The sequence below is a fragment of the Dermochelys coriacea genome, chromosome 18, assembly GCF_009764565.3.
Source record: "Dermochelys coriacea isolate rDerCor1 chromosome 18, rDerCor1.pri.v4, whole genome shotgun sequence".
NCBI lineage: Eukaryota > Metazoa > Chordata > Testudines > Dermochelyidae > Dermochelys > Dermochelys coriacea.
In genome coordinates, this window is record NC_050085.1 from 14,718,150 (window position 1) to 14,739,183 (window position 21,034).

General features: G+C 49.0%; 1 protein-coding gene across 1 annotated transcript in view; it reads left to right on the forward strand.

Annotated features, from left to right (window-relative positions):
• Window positions 1-849: 849 nt before the first annotated feature.
• Window positions 850-21,034, forward strand: part of AGRN (agrin) — a 221,870-nt gene continuing 201,685 nt past the window's right edge. Inside the window, 2 exon segments of the mRNA XM_043499853.1 lie at window positions 850-1,453; window positions 13,631-13,892. Of these exon segments, the coding sequence (XP_043355788.1) occupies window positions 1,226-1,453; window positions 13,631-13,892 (490 nt within the window). The 5' untranslated portion in view covers window positions 850-1,225.

The window sequence follows — 21,034 nt, forward strand, 5'->3', positions numbered from 1 at the left end:
TGGAAAAATTGCTGTTTAATCTACGGAGAAAGCCAGGGCAGAAGGTCAGAATAGAGAATACTCGTGGGGCAAACCCAAGCCATCCCTCCAGACTGTGGACTTTCTAGGGGTTAGAGCAACAGAGTGGGTTTCAGAAGACCTGGGATCTGTGCTTTGTTAGGCCACTGCCTTTTTGTGCAATATTGGACAAATCACTTGCACTCTCATTTTCACAGGGGGCCAGCACCTGCAGTGCCTTTGAACACCAGACCAGGAACCGCCTCAGTTTCCCCATCTGTGTCTGTACAATATTAATCATCATCATCATCAGGCTAATCTACATTTGAAAGGCATTTGGATGAAAACCAGCTCGATACACTTGCAAATTCCTACTACCCTTCATCAGAAAGGTCAGATCCAAATATTATTATTAGCTCAAGTGGGAGGAGGAAGTCCCTCTCTGGGGCCCCAGGTGAATGGAAAGAGCGTGTGAGTGGCTGTTAATGAGTGACAGCGTTTGTGCCAGATACGAAGTGTGAATCTGTCTCTTCCTGACCCTGGGGGGAGTCAGGCAGATACAGCCTCCTGGAAGCGGGCGCCTGAGAGGGGTCGGGCCAAAGTGCAGCTAAAATCTTCACTTTGCCTACTTAGGGTGAACGTGACATGGGCGGGGGGAGCAGGCAAACCCCAGGGGCACAGTTGGGAGACGGGGGGCCAAGTGTCTACACCAAGAGAGGGAAAAGGAAGGACATAAAAGCTGCCACTTCCCCGGGATCGCTCGCACTTCAGAGTTCCCTGCACCTTTAAAAGTCCGAGCACGTTGGAGTCCTGATTATCCATTAACCTGATGGGAGTGTATTTCCTGGGGGTGGCGTTTCTCGCCAGCCCTGCAATAAGAGAAGAGACGACCCGGCAGCCAGGGCTGTTTTGCCAGCCCTCCTCTTTCTCTATCTTCCCCCCCCTCCCTCGCCCCTTATCAGCAATTCAGATTGCATGCAAATCTCCAGCCTTTCTCAGCCGGGAGCAGGAGCATTTCTCCCTGATCAGAGCTGGGGGAAAGAGGGGGGGAAAAAAAAAACCCCAACCCTCCTTTGGGGTGTCCCCCCCCCCTTTCCTTCTCCCCACGCTGGAGCCCGAGTAACCTCCCCTGGGCGCGCCCGGGCTGCGGCGAGCGGGGCGGCTTTGTTCGCCCCGGTGCAGTTTGGGGGACTCCTTGGGGGAAGAAGCGGGTTTTGTTCGCCGCTGGATGAGCCGCTTCGGTTTCTTTTGTGCGGCGATGGGGGGCAGGCGGAGCGGGGCTGCGGGGCTCTACGCCTGGGCGCTGGCGCTGCTGGTCGTGGGGCTGGGGGGCTGCTCGGGCAGCTGTCCCGAGCCGGAGTTGGAGAGGAGAGAGGAGGAGGCCAACGTGGTGCTGACGGGCACGGTGGAGGAGATCATGAACATGGACCCGGTTCATCACACTTACTCCTGCAAGGTAACGCGGCGGCGGGGCCAGCAACGTCCCGCTGCGCTGGGGGGGGAGGGCTGCGCTAAACGGGCCAGGGACCAGGCAGCGTGTAAACGGCACCTCGCCGCTCCGGAGTGAAACCTTCTTTCGCCACTCTTGAGCGATCTATTCCTTCCTTCCCCCCCCCCCCCCAGCTCTCCTCCACTTGTTGCTTTCCCCTCAACGGGGCAGGATCTAGCCCGACCCCCACCCAGGGGTTGGAATGAGCCCTGGGGAGATTCCTGCCCAGCGAGGCATCAGCTTTGCTCCAGCTAAACACAAGTTTGTGGGCAACTTGGGGCTTTCACTTAAAAAAAAAAAAAAAAAAAAAAAGTTTCCTTGCCGTGTAATTTCTCCTTCTTCATGATTTTGGTCGCTAAACTTAGATCGACGGGGGTTTTTAATGGAAGGAAGAACCTTTTTTTTTTAAATCCTCCCCAAAATATAGGTTAGATGGAAGTAGTCGCTGTGGAATGGAGCAAGAAGAAATAGATCAGCCTGGGTCCATTTCACGCTTCTTGGCTGTTCCTTGTTCCCCTTCTGTCTCCCATCTTCCTCCCCCGAGAATCTTGCAAGAAACGCACTGATTCTGAGCCCCCTTAGACCAGTGTAAATCGATCGCCCTCAGTTGGGTTATTCCTGATTTACGCTAATGTAACAGAGGAGAATCTGGTCCCTTCTTTCCACTTTCTCAACTCCGCGCCCCCCCCCCAAAAAAATCCTAACAAGTGCGCTAAATAAACCGTGAACTCTCTGATTGCAGCAGTCCAAAGAAAGCAATAGCAAAATCCCCCCGACCCCCCCAAATCTCCGTTCCTGGAAAGTTAATCTGGAAACCACTCTCCCAATATTTATTTTAATGTGTGCGGTAGTAAAACTTTAAATCTGAACAAGTTCCTTTTTCTGCAAGAACATGTGTTTTTTATTGTATGAATTGAGGCTTCAGTGTGTAATTATATATTTTTAGACTGCAAGATTTTATTTTTTAAAAAATAGCTCAAACAACTGCTTCAATGGGAATCTGTAAAGGCTCCTTTTAAAAGGATTCCCCCACCCCCACCCTTTAATGTTGAATGTGACTCTCCATTTTCTGGTTTGGAAGACTTAAAACTAGCTGCTGTAGGTGCTTGTGCGGGTTCACTTGCTGTGAACCCATCTCCACGTTTGCTCTAAAAGCATCTTGAGTTTCTTCAGCACAAGCTATTGTTTAACTATGAATCTGGCCTCTGGCTATGTGTTTTTAAAGCTAAGAGACAGCACTGAGCAACCTGAAATGCCATCCGCCTGGTTGTCAGCAAGCATGCTGCAAGGTTTAACCCTTTCCAGGAAGGGAGGCCTTCTGCAGTGCCTCACTTCTTGTTAAGGCGGTAGCTTAAAATGCAGATACCTGGGTGGGGCCATTCCCCTTTTCCTATTTCAATTGACTCTTCTGTTCTGGAAAGTACTGAGGAACCTCCTGGAGTTAACTAGCAGGTCAGTCTGCTGGCCAGTTTTAGTGGGATCTGGTATGATGCCTGATACTGGTGCCCTGGCAGGAGATGTCCGCCAGTGTGGAAGGCTAGAGAAGCACTGGGAAGGATGGGGTGCATTAGGAAAAGTGCCCATCGGATCTCTAGGGCAGTGTCTTGCAACCTTGTTGGACAGTTGTACTAACTGAAGACCTCCACTGTACCCTCCATTCATTTGTGTTGCTCTACCTGCCCCCTCTCCCCCAAACCCATCAAAGCATGCTCCATACCCCAGTCTGATCAATTAGATCATAGACCCTCCAGGCTAGTGCAGGGACCTTTGTCTATCAGGTGCTAGCACATCGTGGGCACATGAAAAATTAATAAGCAATTGCGAGCAATTGGAGTCTATGGCAAGTTGGGGCAAATACAACTGAATGGGAGTTGAGCAGCCTCAGTGCACAAGGAGGCCCAATGCCAAAGACTCATAATCAAAGCAGAAGGGATAACAAGTGTCCCATTACAGGGGGATGGGGGAGGAAATGTTCCAAGCCACCACTCCCCAGCCCCTTGCCCCCTCCAAACTTATGACCAATAATGGCTTTGCTTTAGGAGAGCAAAATCCAGGCTTTGCTTCATCGGCACAAGATCCTAGCAAATCACTTCATTTCCACTCCTACTTTCCTAATACCACATTCCCACCTGCTCTGCAGCTCTCCTGATGGACTGTTTGCACATACTGTTAAAAGTGTATGCTGCAAGCACCCAGCATCAGGTTGGAAAAGACACCTTTGAGTCACTGGTTTCAGAGTAGCAGCCGTGTTAGTCTGTATTCGCAAAAAGAAAAGGAGTACTTGTGGCACCTTAGAGACTAACAAATTTATTAGAGCATAAGCTTTCGTGAGCTGTAGCTAGTAGTAAAAGGATACAAAAAAAGACAAAATATCATAATGCCACTATATAAATCCATGGTGCACCCACACGTTGAATATTGTGTCCAATTCTTGTTGCCCTGCCCCAGAAAGGATAGAGAGGAACTAGAAAACGTTCAGAGAGGGGCAGGGAGGACTGTGGTCTATTGGGCGTGGCTTTTATTTTTAGCAACTACCTAGAAATGCATCCCACTCAGCTTGGAAAAAGCATGCTTGGGAAGATGGGGGGTGCGTTACAGATGTAATATTGGCTGCGGCAATAGACAGATGAGATGTGTAGGCTATTTTATTTGATACCACTGGTTTATTGGCATCCTAGTAGAACCCAGAGACCCCACACAGGAACCCTTTGTGCTACTAAGATGTGTTTTCAGCCCCAAAGACTTAACAAATTCACCCCCAAAACCCTGATCTCGCATCTGCACCAGAAATGCCCATCTCATCTGGGTTTGGCAGTATTGCCAGCTATCATGACTTGATTGTGATATTTAGTACTTTTCTTTTTTAAAAATAAAAATAAAAAATCAAGTGGCTATGTGAGACTCCAGGTTTTTTTAGTAAGTTTTTAGCCCTCGTGGCTGTAGAGGAAAAGCTTGAAAAAGGACTTGAAAGCCAGAAGGCAAATAAAGAACCCCAAGTGTCTCCCTCAAAATAAAATCTCATTAGTTTGGCATGACTCACAATTTTTAAATGTTTAAGCTTGGCAGTGCTGCTGTTACCATTGGCCTGGTTTTTATTTTAACCTTTATTTAAAATGCTTTCAAACAACTGAAACCTACTTTTTGCTGAAATTCACTCGGGTGTAAGTGTCTTTCAGAAGTGCCTTTTTCTGAATCTGTCTAAATGCAACTGGCCACATTTTGCCCTGGGCTACAGCCATGCACAGTGACTTGCATAGGTAAAACCAAGGGCAAAAATCTCCAAGGTGCAGAAGTGATTCTGCTGGCTAAGCTAGCAAGAAAATGCCTACCCCTTTCCTTACTACAGGATCGCTAGTAATTTTTCCTTAAAACCTAGGGTTACCTTTGAAATCCAACATCTATTTCATGGCAGCTTTTCTTATTGTAACAGGAAACATAAGGGCTGAGTTCATGGTATGAGTTACCTTAAATACACACCCAAAAGAGCAAATGTTATGGGTGCTGGGTGGTCTGTGTGGAGCAGGCCTGGGAATATCTGGAGAAGATTCTCATGTTTGCTGCTTTAGCATATTCCTCCCTGGTTAAACTCTAATCATCAAAGTTGAAGCCTTTGATATACAGAGATAAGCAGTTAGGACTGATAGAGGAAATTAAAGGTAGCGTTAGATAAACATCCTCAAATCGCTGCTGGCCATTAATTTGCTTTTTGAAGAGATTAACAATCTGAGATGGGCCAGACAGACAAACTGTTGCATTAACACTGAGACTTGCTAATCTTTCCTTCCCTAGAAGGGTGGTATTTCAGGCACAGTAACTAGGTCTATTTCCTTTATACTTTGCTCCTGAGCAATGGCCCGAGATCAAGATAGTGCTTTAGGAGATTCCTAATGGGCATGGCTATTCTTTCTACGCGTCTCCACTTGGTTCTCAAATGTCTCTTCTTCTGGTGTCTTTGTTTGACCTGACATCCGTGCGCTACCAGTAGATGCTCCATTAAACAAACTTAGCTGGGATCCAGCCCCATAGGAAGCCTTGGGAAGTATATGGGCCCTGTGGCCACCAAGTAATGTGTGCTATTGTGGGGAGTCCTGGATTTGGATGATGAATGTGTCTGAGTGAGCTGAGGCCTTGTGCTTTGCTAACTTAGCCCTAATCTACGCTACAGCGTACGTTGCTCAGGGGTTTGGAAGGAAGTGGGAGAAGCTCTCCCATTGGCGTAAGGAGAGTCTTCATTGAGTGCAACAGTGGCACAGCTGCAGCGCTGGAAGTGTAGACAAGCCCTCAGTTTGGCCTGGCTGGCCCTCTGCTCCAAAGAGTGCCAGCTATGGAAAGGTAGGGTGGTGCTGCAGGTCAGGGCGAGGGGCATTGGTAGAACGGTGCAGGTGGAACCCTGCACAGAGCCTGGCTAGCACTGACATTAGCCTGTGTCGTCAGCCCGTCATTTTCCAGGTCTGCTGAGGTCCAGCAATAACTCTGCGGCCTCCTGGCCATTGCCTGGCTCCAGTTCATGGGATTGAAAAGCTTCATTCCCGGGAAGCGTCTAATCTCTTTAGAAACTTAGACCCACCCCAGAACCTTGCAGCTCCTGGGCCTGTGTGGGAATCTCTCTCTAGGCTTGTTTGAGACCAAGTCACTTCAGCTGCCTGTGGCAACTGGTTCCACTTTCCAATTGCAGGAAGGATTTCCTGGTCTTTTGGGAGATGCCTTTCCCTCTAGTTTGCATTTCACTTTAAATACATTCTTGCCAAGTGTGTCTCAAATAAAAGTGCTTCTTCTGCTGCCCCCTCATCTCCCCAGCCCTTAGGAATCCCTGAGAACACACTCTTGATCCCACTATGCCACACATGAAGAGATCTCTTAACTACTCTGCTTGGCAATTAGCTTGAGCCTAATTTTTTCCTTCTCTCGGGCCAGGCATTTTTCTTCTCAGTGGAGCCAACGAGTCACTGGAGAAGAAGCCTTAATTGTATTTGATGATGAATGGGATGCCCGTCAGGTAATCGTCCGCTGTGGTGCCTCTTGCATCTGAGGCATTATAAGAATGAAGAGTGGGAAAAGAGCCCCTAGCTTCTGTTACTTGCTCAGTGCAGCAACCTGATCTTCAGGGGTTCCCTATCTGAAGTCTGTCTATATATATATATTCAAACGGATAAAGCGCTGGCTGTTTCAGCTGAGGGCTTTCTGGCCCTGATGGTGAAAATGTCTGTTCACCATTCAACACAAGATGCGTCTGTCTCTTCCCCCTCCCCCCCCCCGCTGTCCCCACCATTAGTGAGTTGTTACTTAGTCAAACTGCAACTTTTCTGAGGAGTGGGGGGCGGGGGGGTTGGGAGCATTCTACCAAAGCAGACTACTCTTGCTGGGTGAGAATGGGGTGAGGCAGGTGCTGCTTAGGAAAGTGCCTTGACTTGATTCTGTGGATAAATGTAACCACAGGCAGTTCTGCTGCTGCACAGAGTGCTTCAAAAAAAATCCCTAGCCTGTAGCGTGGAAGGCTGGCAGGGAATTGGGAGGCTCCCCTTTGCCTTTCACAGAGTTCAGACCAGCACTAATCTAATGCAAGCAGGGAACTGCATTCCTTAACTCGCTATATCCTGGCCCTCACCTGAGCTGGTGTGTCCTGGGCAGCCCCTACCTGCTTCTCTGTCTCATCTGGGAGCACTTGTGTGCAGATGTCTCTCTTGGTGCGAACACAGGGATTCCTGTAAGATCAGAAGAGAGGGGAAAAAACTGCCTGTTAGTCACCCCTGCTCGCCATGTGAAGCTGCTCGCTGGCTGATTGCCATCACACTTCCAGAAAGGGCTCGCACCAGCTGGGTTAGGTACAGCTGAGCAGTTGGACTTTGAAGCTGGTTGCTGCTAGGACTGAGTCAGGCACAGAAAATTGCTTCTGAACGCACTTGCATTGCTTGCCCACCCTTTTTTCCCTTGTCTCTGAAGATTGCAAAGTGTGACTTCAGCTTCAGGTTGGGCTGCCCGGGGCCAAGGAATGGCTTCTTGATCCTTGTAAATCTTTGCTCTTACTTTACTGTGGAGTAAATTACCGTTGGCACAAGTGGTGGTAAAGTCCCCTAAAGCCAGGAATCCTGGAAGTGAGAGGGAGAGCAAGCCCGCGACTGGAGCAGGGGTTGTGGACAAGCCAAACTTGAGCTCCTCCAAATCTAATGCAGTATCTACTCTCCACACCCGAGTCCCCCTCTGTGCACTCCTGAGATGTGGTGGTCTCAGAGGGCGTCAATTGCAATAGTATCTAGAGATACAGACTGCTGCTAAGCAGCTTGGAACACAGGAATTGCCTGGGGCACGTTCTGCAATGCAGAGGCGGCCTTGTCTCTGGCCTCCTTGAAAGATGCATCCTGCCTATCCCCTTTTCCTTGCTCCCACTGCCTGAGGGAGACCTGGCTGGAGAGACACTATTTGAACCTGGCTCCAGATCACTGAGGTCCTTGAAGGCTGTTAACAACACGGACTCCAAGCCTTCAAAAATCATGAGTCTGGCCCCAAGAAATCACGAGAGTGAGAGTAAACCCCCCCTCCCCCCATGAGCCTCGATGCTGGACCTGAGAGGCACTGGGATGATGCGCTTTTTCGTGGGTGGTCCTGCTCCAAAGGCAGCTGCTGTGCTGTGTATGAGCTGTATACGGGGCAGTCTGTGGTCCAGTCCTGAGGCTGGATTGTGGTTGCTGAGTCCTCCTCCAGAGCCGGTGGTAGGTGCTCTGTTGCAATCTGTGTATCCAGGAGCAGAGATGAACCCAGTGTAGGGTGACCAGGCATCCTGATATTAGGGACTTTGTCTTAGAGGACTCTATTTACCCCTTCATAGGACTCTATTGCCCCCCACCCCATCCTGATTTTTCACACTTGCTGTCTGTGCAATACACCAAGGGTCTGAACTACAGACACTTGAATGGCAGATGCTTCTCATAAAGGGACAGTCACGGCCTTTGCTAACACCTTAGTGTTTCACTCTCCTCAGCAGCAATGCTTTTTCCCTTGCCCCCAAAGGGGGAGTGGGAACATGTGCCCCAGTAAGCTGTTTCTGATCCCCTTTCAGGCTTCCTTGCAACATGCTCTGTGGAACAGATCTGCAGGACTGGCTGTCAAGGCTCCTAAGTCCTCTTGCTGACGATGCCGCTGACTTGCTTTGTAACCTTGTGAAGAGTGCCCTGATCACTCAGCCCCTCAGTTTCCCCATCTGTAAAATGGGCCTGGCACTTGCCCACTTCTAACGCACATTAAGATGTAGGGCGAAAAGTGCTCTCATGCCGGGGATTCTTTCTCTTGCGTCATCTGCGTGGAGGAGCATGAACTCAGTTTTTAAACCCCGCAAATCTCCTTTAGACCACATTGTTAATGTGAATAGCCATTGTCTCATTTTGGAGGGTGGCTTCCAGAGCCTCTTGCCTGCGGACTCCTCCCTCCCCCATGGTGGCATGGTTTAATATTGCATGCTCTGAAGCTCGCTAGGGGAGTTGTGACAACCATGGAAAGCAGGTGACTGACCTCTTGGCGGCTGGCCTGGCAGAAAGCATGGGGAAAAGTGAGGGCTGACTGTGCTCACAGGTAATCTGGAGCAACCACAAAGAGACCTAGGCTCTCAGGTTAACACTGATGTGCTGCAATGTATACGCTTGCTAGCAAGCTGCTCACTTCCCCCTCGAGCAGATCTCTCAATGAACTCTTATTGCATAGCCAGAGCTCTGCTTCCTGACAGCTCCCTTAGAAGGGAATCACAGGAGCAAGGGGACCTTTAACTCCTGGGCAATAGACAGGGAAGTTTGTCTGGTGTGTTCCTCCCCCACCCCCCTCCCATAGTGTGCAATAAATTATTCCCATTATCCTGGCCTCTTCCCCCTGCTCCATGTGTTTCTTTAGGAGAGTTTTGAAAAGGTGAGATTGTGCCACTGGGGACAAGCTGGGAGCTCAGTGCGTTTTGATTTGCTTGCAGATGTACTTTGCTCAGCTGGTTTCTTCTCCTCCTTTTTTGGAGGGGGTGGGATGAGCTGGGGGAATCTGCCGGCTGCTGGGTTATCTCTGTGGTAGAAGATCCTGTCTTCCCGCGGGGAGAAATAAACCCTTGTCTCATGGCCAGACATTTTATTTTCCTTACTGAAGTTATATGAGCGAGGGGAGCTGTGCTTTACTGCCAGCTTGTCCAAATAGTTAAGCAAACAAAGTCTGCTTCAAGCACAGGCCTCCTGTAACAATTTAGAGGAACGCGCACTGCCCAAACAACTGCCTCTTGTAACTAAACAGAACACTGTCTTCCCCGGCTCTCTTGCCCCGGCCTGATTGGCTGCTCCCTTGTCAGAGCGGGGAAGATTCACTTCTCTCCCTCCAACTCTCTTCTGCCCACGCTTTCAATGCTCCTGCGTCAGAGCTATGATCCCTGGAATGGATGGAGACCGCTTTCTCTAGCTGGTCAAGGCTGCTGTCTCTCTGGCTTGGGGTTGTCCCTGGCTTTAGCGCGCGCACGCGCGCGCGCACACACACACACACTCTGTCTTTTCAGAAGCAGTGTTGCAAATCGGACCGAGAAGAAAATGCCAGATACCAGGCTGTGCAATGTATGAAATCTCCCAGGGAAATATTTCAGCGATAGCTCAGCACAGTGTCCTATTGAACTAGGAAAGGAGGATTCCCCGTGACAAGGAGTTAACTTGAAAACTCCCCTTTGGGAGGCCAGTTACTCCTCCACTCTCTTGTTAACTTGGCAGCCTGTGTTTGCGTCAGGCCAGTCGACTTCCCCTGCCCGCACAGCGGCCGTTGTGGATCTGGTTTCCCTGGGAGCATCCAATCAAATATAACACCCTCTGCTGTGAACCATAATTCCCTTATTAGTCAGGGGCTGAACCAGGGCAGATGTGACTGACATTCTCATCTGTCGCTCTGCCAGCTTCATGTGGCTGCTCAGTGTCCCTTGCTGCCGGGTACCGGCTCTCAAAATCAGCCATTGGGAAGACCATACCAGGAAATCCAGGTTCAAACTAGATTGGATGAAATCAATTAAAAGTTTTCAGATACCTTAACCATGGCCTAACACAATAAGTAATATATCACTGAGGCGAGCTCTATGGAAGCCATCTGCAGCAGAGGCAGGGCATGGCAAGGGTTTGGGGTTTTTTTTGTTTTTGCCTCTGTTGTAAAGGAGACTCTCCTAAGCAGGATGCTATCACGTAGCTCCGCCAACTGATACACCAGCAAAGCCCAAAGCGAAAAAGGAGGCAGTGGATGGATGTTCCCTCCTACGTCTGTTTCTGTATCCAAGGGGATTGTGGAGTGGTGCTAGCATGCCCAGGGCCGAAGGGAAGGAGACTGGGAATGTAGCTTGTATCAATCACTTTAATAAAAAACAAAAAACCCCTAAGATCCTCAAACGCTGACACGTTTTCAGCCTTGGGTGAATTCTTACGCCACTGACGCACCTTGCTGCGACTTGAAGGGCAATCGCACATGTAACCCTAGGCATCTGCATGGCAGAGGGGAGCAGGAGGCAACGTTTTCTTGTTGCTGATGATGTTTATCTCCCCAACCCATCATAAGAACGGCCAGACTGGGTCAGACCAAAGGTCCGTCTAGGCCAGTATCCTGTCTTCCAACCGTAGCCAATGCCAGGTGACCCAGAGGGAATGAACAGAGCAGGGAATCAAGTGCTCCATCCCCTGTCGCCCATTCCCAGCTTCTGGCAAACAGAGGCTAGGGATACCATCCCTGTCCATCCTGGCTAATAGCCATTGATGGACCTATCCTCCATGAACTTATCTAGTTCTTTTTTTGAACCCTGCTATAGTCTTGGCCTTCATAACATCCTCTGGCAAGAAGTTCCACAGGTTGACTGTGCCTATTCTATTCTGTTCCCCTCTGGGTACCATAAGGCCGTGCTTGCCAGGGCTCACTCTGCCCATGGCTCAGACATTGTTTTATATAGTGCAACCAATGTGCATGGAGCTATGCAGGCATACAAGGCCAGCGCCACCCTAGAGGTGTCTGTAACCTGAATAGGAATGAGAATCCCAAATGGTCTTCTTGTGGTTGCTGGGTTAGCTGCACCTCTGTCCCCTTTCTGGCATCCTCCTCGTGCCTGTACCTCCCTGATTCTCCCACTCTTAGGCTGAGCCTGGGCTACAGCACCTTGCGAACCAGCTGCGTGGGCCTTGTGGGTCCAGCTGGGTTCAGACACTCCCAGTTCTTCCCTCTGGGAATGCTAGGAACTGATCAGCCAGCTGCCTTGCACCAAAGGGCTGTTTTTTAAACAGTAGGAGCAAAGCATTTAGAGAGAAGATTTTAAAAGTCCAGCCTATGTGTGTGTCTCTCACCCTCGCTGGAAGGACTCTAGATATGCGAGGCAAACCTAACTCCTTCAGACACCTCTGTCTGCTTTCCCTGTCCAACAGCCTGAATGGCTACCCACCCTTTGACAGCAAGTCCCTCTTCTAACTACTGTAGGTCTTTGTTTTTTGTTTTTGTTTTTGTTTTTTTTCCCCCTCCCATCTTCTGGTTCCCAGGGCTGGTCCTGCCCTGGTTTTGTCTCTTATCAACTTCAAGAGTTTGTGAGAATTGGCTTATGTGGAGCCATCATCCTTCCCTTCCTACTGGGTTTTTCCCCGATTTTCCCCGCTTACGGCTTCCTATAAAACAAAACCAATGTCTTGATAGAGTGAACACCCCAGTCACCAGGTCAGCTTGCAGTATTCATACCTAGGGCCCTACCAAATTAATGGTCCATTTTGGTCCATTTCACATTTTAAAAACCCTAAATTTCATGATTTCAGCTATTTAAATCTGAACTTTCATGGTATTGTAATTGTAGGGGTCCTAAAAGGAGATTGGTTGGGGGGGGGGGGGGAGTGTTGCAGAACTGCTACCCTTACTTCTGCACCGCTCCAGGCAGCAGCGTTGTCTTCAGAGCTGGGCAGCTGGAGAGTGGCAACTGCTGGTCGGGAGCCCAGCTTTGAAAGCAGAGCCACCACCAGCAGCAGTGCAGATGTAAGGATGGCATGGTATAGTATTGCCACCTCTACTTCTGCGCTGTTGCCTGTAGAGGTGGGCCCCCAGCTGCCACCACCCTCCAGTCACCAAGCTCAGAAGGCAGGGGTGCAGAAGTAATGTGTTAGTCTCTAAGGTGCCACAAGTCCTCCTTTTCTTTTTGCAAATCCCCCTAAATAATCGTGTGAGCCCCCCTCTCCCGCAACTCTCTTTTGGGTCAGGACCCACAATTTGAGAAATACTGGTCTCCCCTGTGAAATTTGTAGAGTATAGGGTAAAAGCACATAAAGGACCAGATGTCACAGTGGGGTGGGGGGAACCAAATTTCACGGTCCGTGGCGTGTTTTTTCTGGCTGTGAATTTGGTAGGCCCTATTCATAGTGGGTTACAGAGCTGCTCCATTTCCATCACAGGCCACACCTTTCCTTGGTGTTGGTACTAGGGGTGGGGAAGGGAAGCTGTGCCACAGTCTTGCTGCTGAGGATCGTTATCCCCCTCCCTGTGGGTATGTTACTTAATGAACAGTGCATGACTGCTGGGGAGGACAGGACAATGGGATGCAGTCGGGCAGCTGTTCCTGCTGAATCCTGATACTGCTTTGTAGCAAGAAACTACTGCAGGAGCAGTGGGCTGGGGATGCAGGGAGATAAATGTGCGACTTTGCTGTCCACTCCCGACCTGGCGGGAGATTGCTATGACAGACCCAGGGGATCAAATCCCAAATACAGTGTGCGACCCTGTAATGGGTCGGTCACACCTACACCTGCACCTGACACACACCCAGAGGGAGGAGGGGGTCTTTCTCTTGCACTCTTGGCAATGTTTCTGTGGCTTTCCATGACGAGAGATTGAAAATTGACTTTGTGTACCCCCCACAACTGGCAGGCTAAGTGTGTGTGTGTGTGTGTGTGAGATGAATTCAGTTTGGGCAGAGAGAGGACAATGCCCATAGTGATCTATTCTCACTCATGTGTTAGTGCTCTTGGTGGACTAGCTCATGAAATTCACTCCCCCTGAGGTTTTATAAGCCCTGCTCACTCCTCTAAACTGGAGCTTTCTTGGGGGCTTGGTGAAGATTCACTAGCCCTCAGGCTCTGACCCAGGCGGTGTCACGTTCTCACGCTGGGACCTCCTGTGTTTTCTCTCCCTTTGCTCTAGGTGAGAGTCTGGCGGTACCTAAAAGGCAAAGACATTGTGACGCACGAAATCCTCTTGGATGGTGGGAACAAAGTGGTAATCAGCGGCTTTGGGGACCCCTTAATTTGCGACAACCAGGTCTCGACGGGGGACACCCGCATTTTCTTCGTCAACCCTGCCCCCCACTACCTGTGGCCCGAACACAAGAATGAGTTGATGCTGAACTCCAGCCTGATGCGGATTACCCTGCGCAACCTGGAGGAGGTGGAGCACTGCGTGGAAGGTGAGGCTGGTTCCTTGCATGTCCCCTTCTCCTTCTCTGTCTTCACCCCTCACCCCTGCAGGGCTGGCTTTCTTTGTGCATCTGTATGGTAAGAACCCCAGCACTGGGGTAATGGGGTGAAGTCCTTGCAGAGGCAGGGAAAGAGAGCTGATTGGCTGGGTGAACTGTCAAACACCCAGTGACAGAGGGGAGGGACTTCCCTTCCCTGCAAAGTCTTCTGGGGAGGAAAGTCCTCTATAAAACTCCCTGGCTTCCAGCTGGGAGTCAGAGTTGCAGGAGAAAGAGTTGGCTGGAGGAACCTGAGCCTGGGGGATTTGTTATGCAGGGGATTCCTTGGTGTGAACTGATACTGTCTCATCAGATAACTGTGTGTGGATGGCTGATGACTAGAAGTGAAGCCCCGTTCTGGGAAGTGGTCATTTCACTTTATGCTACAAACTTTGGTCAACGCAAGTTATGTTGGCGTACAGTGACTCTGGTTCAGACTTTCTCCGTTTTGTAACTGGTTCACTTAAGTCATCCCTGCAAACTCGGACAGGGATCTGAGAAGCGAGCTGGCTTCTTTCTGGCTCCTGTAACCTCAGCAGGAATAAAACTTCCATACGTAGGTACAAAGGGCAGAACTTGGCCCAGCAGTTAAAGTTTGTGAATAAGCTTGATGAACGAGCCATAACTTGAATTAATTATAGTCTGGCATAGCTGTTGTGACTGACTGACCAGTGTTAGCAAGTGAAAGTAGCAGATGGTATTCTTTGCTCAGATCAGCAGAGTGGACAATAGGAAAAGTTTCCGAACTGTCCGAGTGGTTAAGCACTGGAACAAATTACCTAGGGAGTTGTGGAATCTCCGTCACTGGAGGTTTTTTAAGAACAGGTTGGACAAACCCGTCAAGGATGGTATTGATGATACTTGGTTCTATCTTAGTCAAGGGACTGGACTAATCACCTGTCGAGGTTCCTTCCAGTCCTACATGTCTATGATTCTAGGATTCTAAATATCTGCGGGAGGTGGGGAGGTCTGATTTCTCGAGGGAAAGTGTAATCCAGGCTGCATCACTTGGAGCAGAACCATGCTTAGAGGGCAGCAGAAATCTCTCAAGGGCCAGGGAGTGTATCTTTTCTCCAATCCCCCAGTAAATGCACGTTCTACTACTACCTTGCCCCCTGCCCCACTGTCAGAAGAGGCCTGCATAGGCATCAATCCTATTTCTATCCTGGGCCCTTCTGCTAAGTATTGAGGACACTGTCACAGAGGCCAAGTGTACGGTGTCTGCAGCACTCGCCTCTACTGACTTGGAGCAAGATACCATGACTCCGATTCAGGCCTCCTGCATGGTCCTGGATAGCCCGTACGCCAGCTGAGCACCTCATCTCTTCAGTGACTATTTAACTTGACCTATCAGCGCTGTCTTACTCTGCTGTGGGGCGAGTCTCAGAAATAAACATATGTCAGGGAGATGCCTGATCAAACAGCTGTTAGCCAGTGTCTCGCTGTCCATGTGAGAGCGAAAAGAGTTCCTGCAGTCGGTCTAGATAACCACGGTAACTGGCACATTCTGACGTTGGTATCACAGACAGTACTGTGACCTATCTTATCACAGCAAGGAAGGCTTCCTGTAACTGCTGTATGTGCGTTTTTAATGTGGACTTGATCATCCAGATGTAGAATGAAGCCTCTTTATATAGGGACCAGAACTTTCTCCCCGCTGATGCTTCCTGTTGTCCCCATTACCCAACCATGTTGAAAATGCACTCCTCTAAAATCCCACTTGCTGGGATCTAAATTCCCTCCCTTAACGAGTGGGTTAATGTTCAAGGCAAGAGTTCCCAGTTCCTGGGAAGTACATTGACCCCAAGCCTCTCAGTTGGGGTCTGAATATTCCACATGCGGCCCTATGAGCAGATGAATAAACAAGGGAAAGAATACAGGAATTCTGCAAGAACCAACAGATAAACATGTGGATCAGCTCTTTCCTCCTTTCTGATGGTAAGGAGGAAAAGGCAGAACCCTTTCCTGCAGCTGTGAATGCTTACAGAGGAGTAAATGATTGAGTATGTGGGGACGGCCGAGAAGGCTAGTGGAACAGAGTGGTTCCCAAAGCGAAGGCTGTGTGTGCAAGTGGCTTTTGTAGGAGGGCTGCAACATGGAGAGCAAGGTGGTTGGGCATGTCCAGTAGTGGTTATGTATGACCCACTGCATTCCTTATGCAGTGTATATATATACTCCCAGCTAAAGATTGCCCTGCTCCTCAATGCTTTTAGGGTGGGGCCTGCCTTTTTCAACCGGTCTGATACCTAGGACAATCTTTCTCTTCACCCTTCCCAGTCTAGGTTTGCTTAGCTCTTTAGGCCCAGATTTTTTACAAGTGTTGCTTGGCTCAGCTTTGCAATGTGTACCTGACTTGGGAGCCTAAGTATTCTTTCCAAAAGTGCCTTAGGCAATGAAGTTCCGTTTGAAAATTAAACATGGGCTTTGGACGTCTAAAGATCTGGGCCTTAATCTCTCCTGTCCCCTCCTCAAGAGGATGAAGAGGACATTTGGAGAAAAGGTATTTTGGCCCTTGAGAAAAAGAATGTCCTGTCTGGACCATCTGCTTTGTCCTTTACACACCCACTAAGGTACTGACTCCATGTTGGTGCAGCTCTCCCAGTCCTAACTTACTGAATTATTGATGGAGGATAGGTCCATCAATGGCTACTAACCAAGATGGTCAGGATACAACCCCTTGCTCTAGTTGCCCCTAGCCTCTGAAGCTGGGTGTGGATGACTGTGTATGGATCACTAGATGATTTGCCTGTTCTGTTAATTCCCTCTGAAGCACCTGGTATTGGCCACTGTCAGACAGGATACTGGGCTAGATGGACCATTGGCCTGACCCAGTTTAATCGTTCTTGTGTAACCTATGAGTGACTACCATTTGTGGACTTTTGTAAGTTACTGCTAACAAATTTTGGAGAGGATATTCAACCTTATGCATCAGGGCTTAAGCCTGTCTTTAACAACTGGAGATCAAGATGAGATGTAAATTGGAGGCAGATTATCCCTCATCTGCTATGTGGGGGTTCTTTAACTTTCCTCAAGAGCACCTTCTGCTGGATGCTTCTGGAGACAGGACACTGAACTAGGTGGATCCTGGGTCTGATCCAGTCTGGCAATTCCTACATTGTAGAGGGATGGATTGGCAATAAAGAATGTGTTTTTGCTTGGCATCAGAGGTCCAAAGCAGGGTTTCACATGGATCCAGTGGATTGGCATGATCCATTTTTACTTTTGTCTCTTGAGAAAAGAGTCCAAAAGTTGCTTTGGCTGGAACAATCTGACCTAATGCCCATAGTGAAACTTTTCCCAGCTGCTGCCTCTGGTCCTAGGAGAGTAAAACTTCAACTTTCCATTGTTAGAAGTAACTGGCTAAGGTAGTCCAGAGACGTCTCTTCCTGCCAGGAAGTGCTCGCACTGAACCTGGACATCCAAACATGTGGATGAGCTTCCAGGAAAGGGCCTGCTGAATTTTGATGTCTCGCGCCTCCTCTTGAGGGTCGGAGTAGCCAGATGGGTGAGCTTCATTGAGGTAGACTAAAAACTCTGAAAAATGAAGAATAATACAGCATAATAATAATATAAACCCTGAAAAATGAAAATACAGCAGCCCCAGCTGTCCCTGAACATGAATATAGAAAATGCCCCTAGTGCATAAGGGTGTTAAAGGCACTAAACCTTGAGTCAATCTAAGTTCACCGACCATCTCTTGCGTGTAGCCGTGATCTGGGTCTATATGATCCAAGTCCCATTCTGCAGAATATCCTTGCCTTAAGCCAGGTAGCAGCTGACTGTCTTGGACTCCAGTTTTCTAGGAAGTTAATTGGTTGAACAGCTTGTTTCCTTTAACTAATTAAGAGTTTCTTCCTGATGGCTCACAGGGGAGCTATTGGTGTGTGGAGATATGGTCATGGCTAACTGCTTTGGGGAACTGGGACTGTGGGCTGGGCTGGGCTGGGCTGGGCTGCGGAGAAAAGGCTCTAAGATATGACCAGAAAGCAGGCTAGGGAGAGCATTTCCATATAGGGTAGGGCTGAGTTAGAGCGAGAAGTGGCCCGGTTCCCGAGTGTGGTGCTGGGAAAGAACAAAAACCAGGCGACCCGCAGCACTGATGTCTCAGCCAGTGAGGTCAAACATCTGTGTAGACCAAGCACAGATGTGCATGATGACACTGCGGTCCGTTATCTTTGTGTTCAGCAGACTCTACAGCAGTTTGAGGTACACCACTCTCTTGGGAAAGGGAAATCCAGCAAGTTTCCTTCACTTGGGTGATTTGCTTTTCATTTGTCAATGTCTGAAAGTCAGGCCACGGCCGGGCTATTACATATGCCATACAAAAAGAAAAGGAGTACTTGTGGCACCTTAGAGACTAACACATTTATTAGAGCATAAGCTTTTCATGAGCTACAGCTCACTTCATCGGATGCATTTCAAATACAAATACAGACTAACACGGCTGCTACTCTGAAACCTGTCATATGCCATACAGTAACTAGCTTGTTGTGGCCTGGGACAATCTGGCCTGGATAAAACCATGGCTTTTGTCCCAAACTCTACCCAAATCAGAAGTCTCTTTTGGAGCCTGCAACATGTTCAGTTTCAATTATACCTCATAGCTGCCTAACTTGGGTTGGGAATCCCGTGACAGGGACTCTTGAGTCCACACAAAACTCCCATGCTTTAGTTCCATCTTCTACAGATATAAGAGTGTCAGAGGCACTCGGTTGTAGCACAGATGGGCTCTCCTCCCAGGATGTCCCCATAACAGGGTTAAATCTAGCGTAGTCCAGAGGGTGACAACGCTGTTTCACAGCAACTTTCAAGGTGGCTAAATGTTTTTTGTTTTGCCCTGGAACAAAATGAAAAGGTTCCAGGCATATTTGTGAAACAGAATTGTCTCAAAAAGCCAGTTTTCAGATCAAAAGCCAGAGCTTTTTGATCGATCTCTAAATGGGGTGACAGGTTTCAGAGTAGCAGCCGTGTTAGTCTGTATTCGCAAAAAGAAAAGCAGTGCATCCGATGAAGTGAGCTGTAGCTCACGAAAGCTTATGCTCTAATAAATTTGTTAGTCTCTAAGGTGCCACAAGTACTGCTTTTCTTTTTTTAAATGGGGTGACTACATCAGAGTAGGTGCGAGGAGATTTGCTGCTGTCACTCCCTGAACAGTGTGTATGGGAAGTAAGGGCTGACTGGCTATTACAGCTTATAACTGTGTACCAACTTCTGGCTGGGAGTGTGTGGTTTCTCCTTTGCACCTCAAGACATCTGGGTGAGCTTTGCTAGGGGAATGGCTTGTCTGATAAGCCCTTGGCCTTGCTGTATCAATTTCTGTGCTCTCTGTTAGCTAACCTGGGACTGGGCAGGTAGAAGTAGGAATCATTGCCGAGGCTTTCAGGTGTCCTGGATTTTGTAAAGGCAGATCCAGCAGACTCTCTTGAGCAAAATGCTAGGTGTGATTATATAATTTTTTTTTTCTCCCTACTCTTTTGAGAGCTCAACAACTGACCCCTCCCCCGAGACCTTTCCCCAGATATCTCTGGATTTCACTTTGATCACAGCTTCGGTTTAAGAAAATCAAGAGTTTGTGTATAGTCTGTGTGCTGTCTCCACACTGAGCTGTCTGTGAGGAAGGAAGTTCAGATTCAAGCCTTCTGGGGCCCTTGCTAATGCGAATCCAGCACTGCTATTAAAAATTGCCTGACAGGTTAATTTGCATTAATTCTGGTGCAATTGCCAGAGCTGAGATTGCTTCACTAGTGATGGCAACCTTGAACCAGAGATGAGTCATGTACCTAATCTTTGCAGGTATGCTATGTAATTAAACCTGATGGCACTGGATACAGTAGACATGCACCATCCTGCATGTCTTGTTCCCTTGGAAAGTTTAACCACGCTATCACTTTTTGTTCCTTTCTTCTCCCACCTCCTTTCTGATGGGTTCTCCTCCCCGGCACATGGTTTGCACGTAGTGTCTTTTGCATGTAGCACTCAAGGGTCTTTACAAACTAATTATGCCCTGAGAGCACCGCTTTACACTAGGTTCTTCACCATCTTGCAGATCTAGGCTAGTGGGGGCAGGGTTTGGAGAGAGGGATAGAGAAAGTTTGTGATTCAGCCAAAGCGCCACCAAGAGTAGCCGAACTGGGAACAAAATCTGAGTCCTGAGGCCCAGGACTAGCTCTAGCTGCTCCAGACCCCTACGATAGCCACTTCCTGGTGCGTGAGAGCCTGACTTTGCCTTCAGCTAAAGTGAGGGCAGCAGATGTCTGCAGGTAAGCTGAGGAGCAAACTATTGAGCTGTCTTATTCCCTTTTGAGAGCAAACTCCAGTCCCCTGGAGACTGCAAAGTTTCCTTGCTCCAGATTGGCCAGAAAGGTTTCTGGCTGACTTGGGAGCTGCTCTGAAGCTGGATTGCCTTGAAAGCATCTCTTAAAGCCTCATTGTCTATCTCTTTGTCTCTTCCTGTTCACTTTTATTCCTTCCTCTCCCTCGCCTTAATACTGAGAGGTTTTGTCCTTGTAAACCAGCCCGTGCAAAATCTGCTTTTCAGTCTCCTTAAAGAGCTTGCTAGGAGTGCAGAGTGGGCTGTTTTTAGCAAGAAAATTGCTGGCACGGGGCTAGTGCGAACCGTGTTTGGGTTGCGGGCATTCCCATGATCCGCTCTCTTTGCAGAACTCCCCGTCTCTGGACCCATTTCTCTTTTCTAATCCCTCCCTGGCCTGTTATTGTGTGTTGGGGCAGGGAGGAGGGGTCTGGAAAGGCTTGATGATTTTTCTTCAAGCTGTCCTCCACCCCCCTCCCCCTTCCCTCTTGGCTCTGTTTTGGGCTCAAGATAATGAGAACAGCATCACCACCTCCGCCTCAGGAGGGTGAGAAAGTTAGTCAGCAGCTGTGAAAGGGCAGTAAACTGTGAGAGAATCTTCTACTGTGAAATCCTGGGGGCACCTTCCCTTAGTTCAGGCTGCGGTGGAGTTCTACACTCAGGGCTGCTGTGTCCCAGAGCCAGGGGGTGAGAGGGCTGGTCTGGGGGAGAAGGGAAGTGGGGTCTAGTTTATGGGCCAGGTGCTGAGTCTCTGGCAAAGGATCAGCCCTGCTTTTGGGGGCTT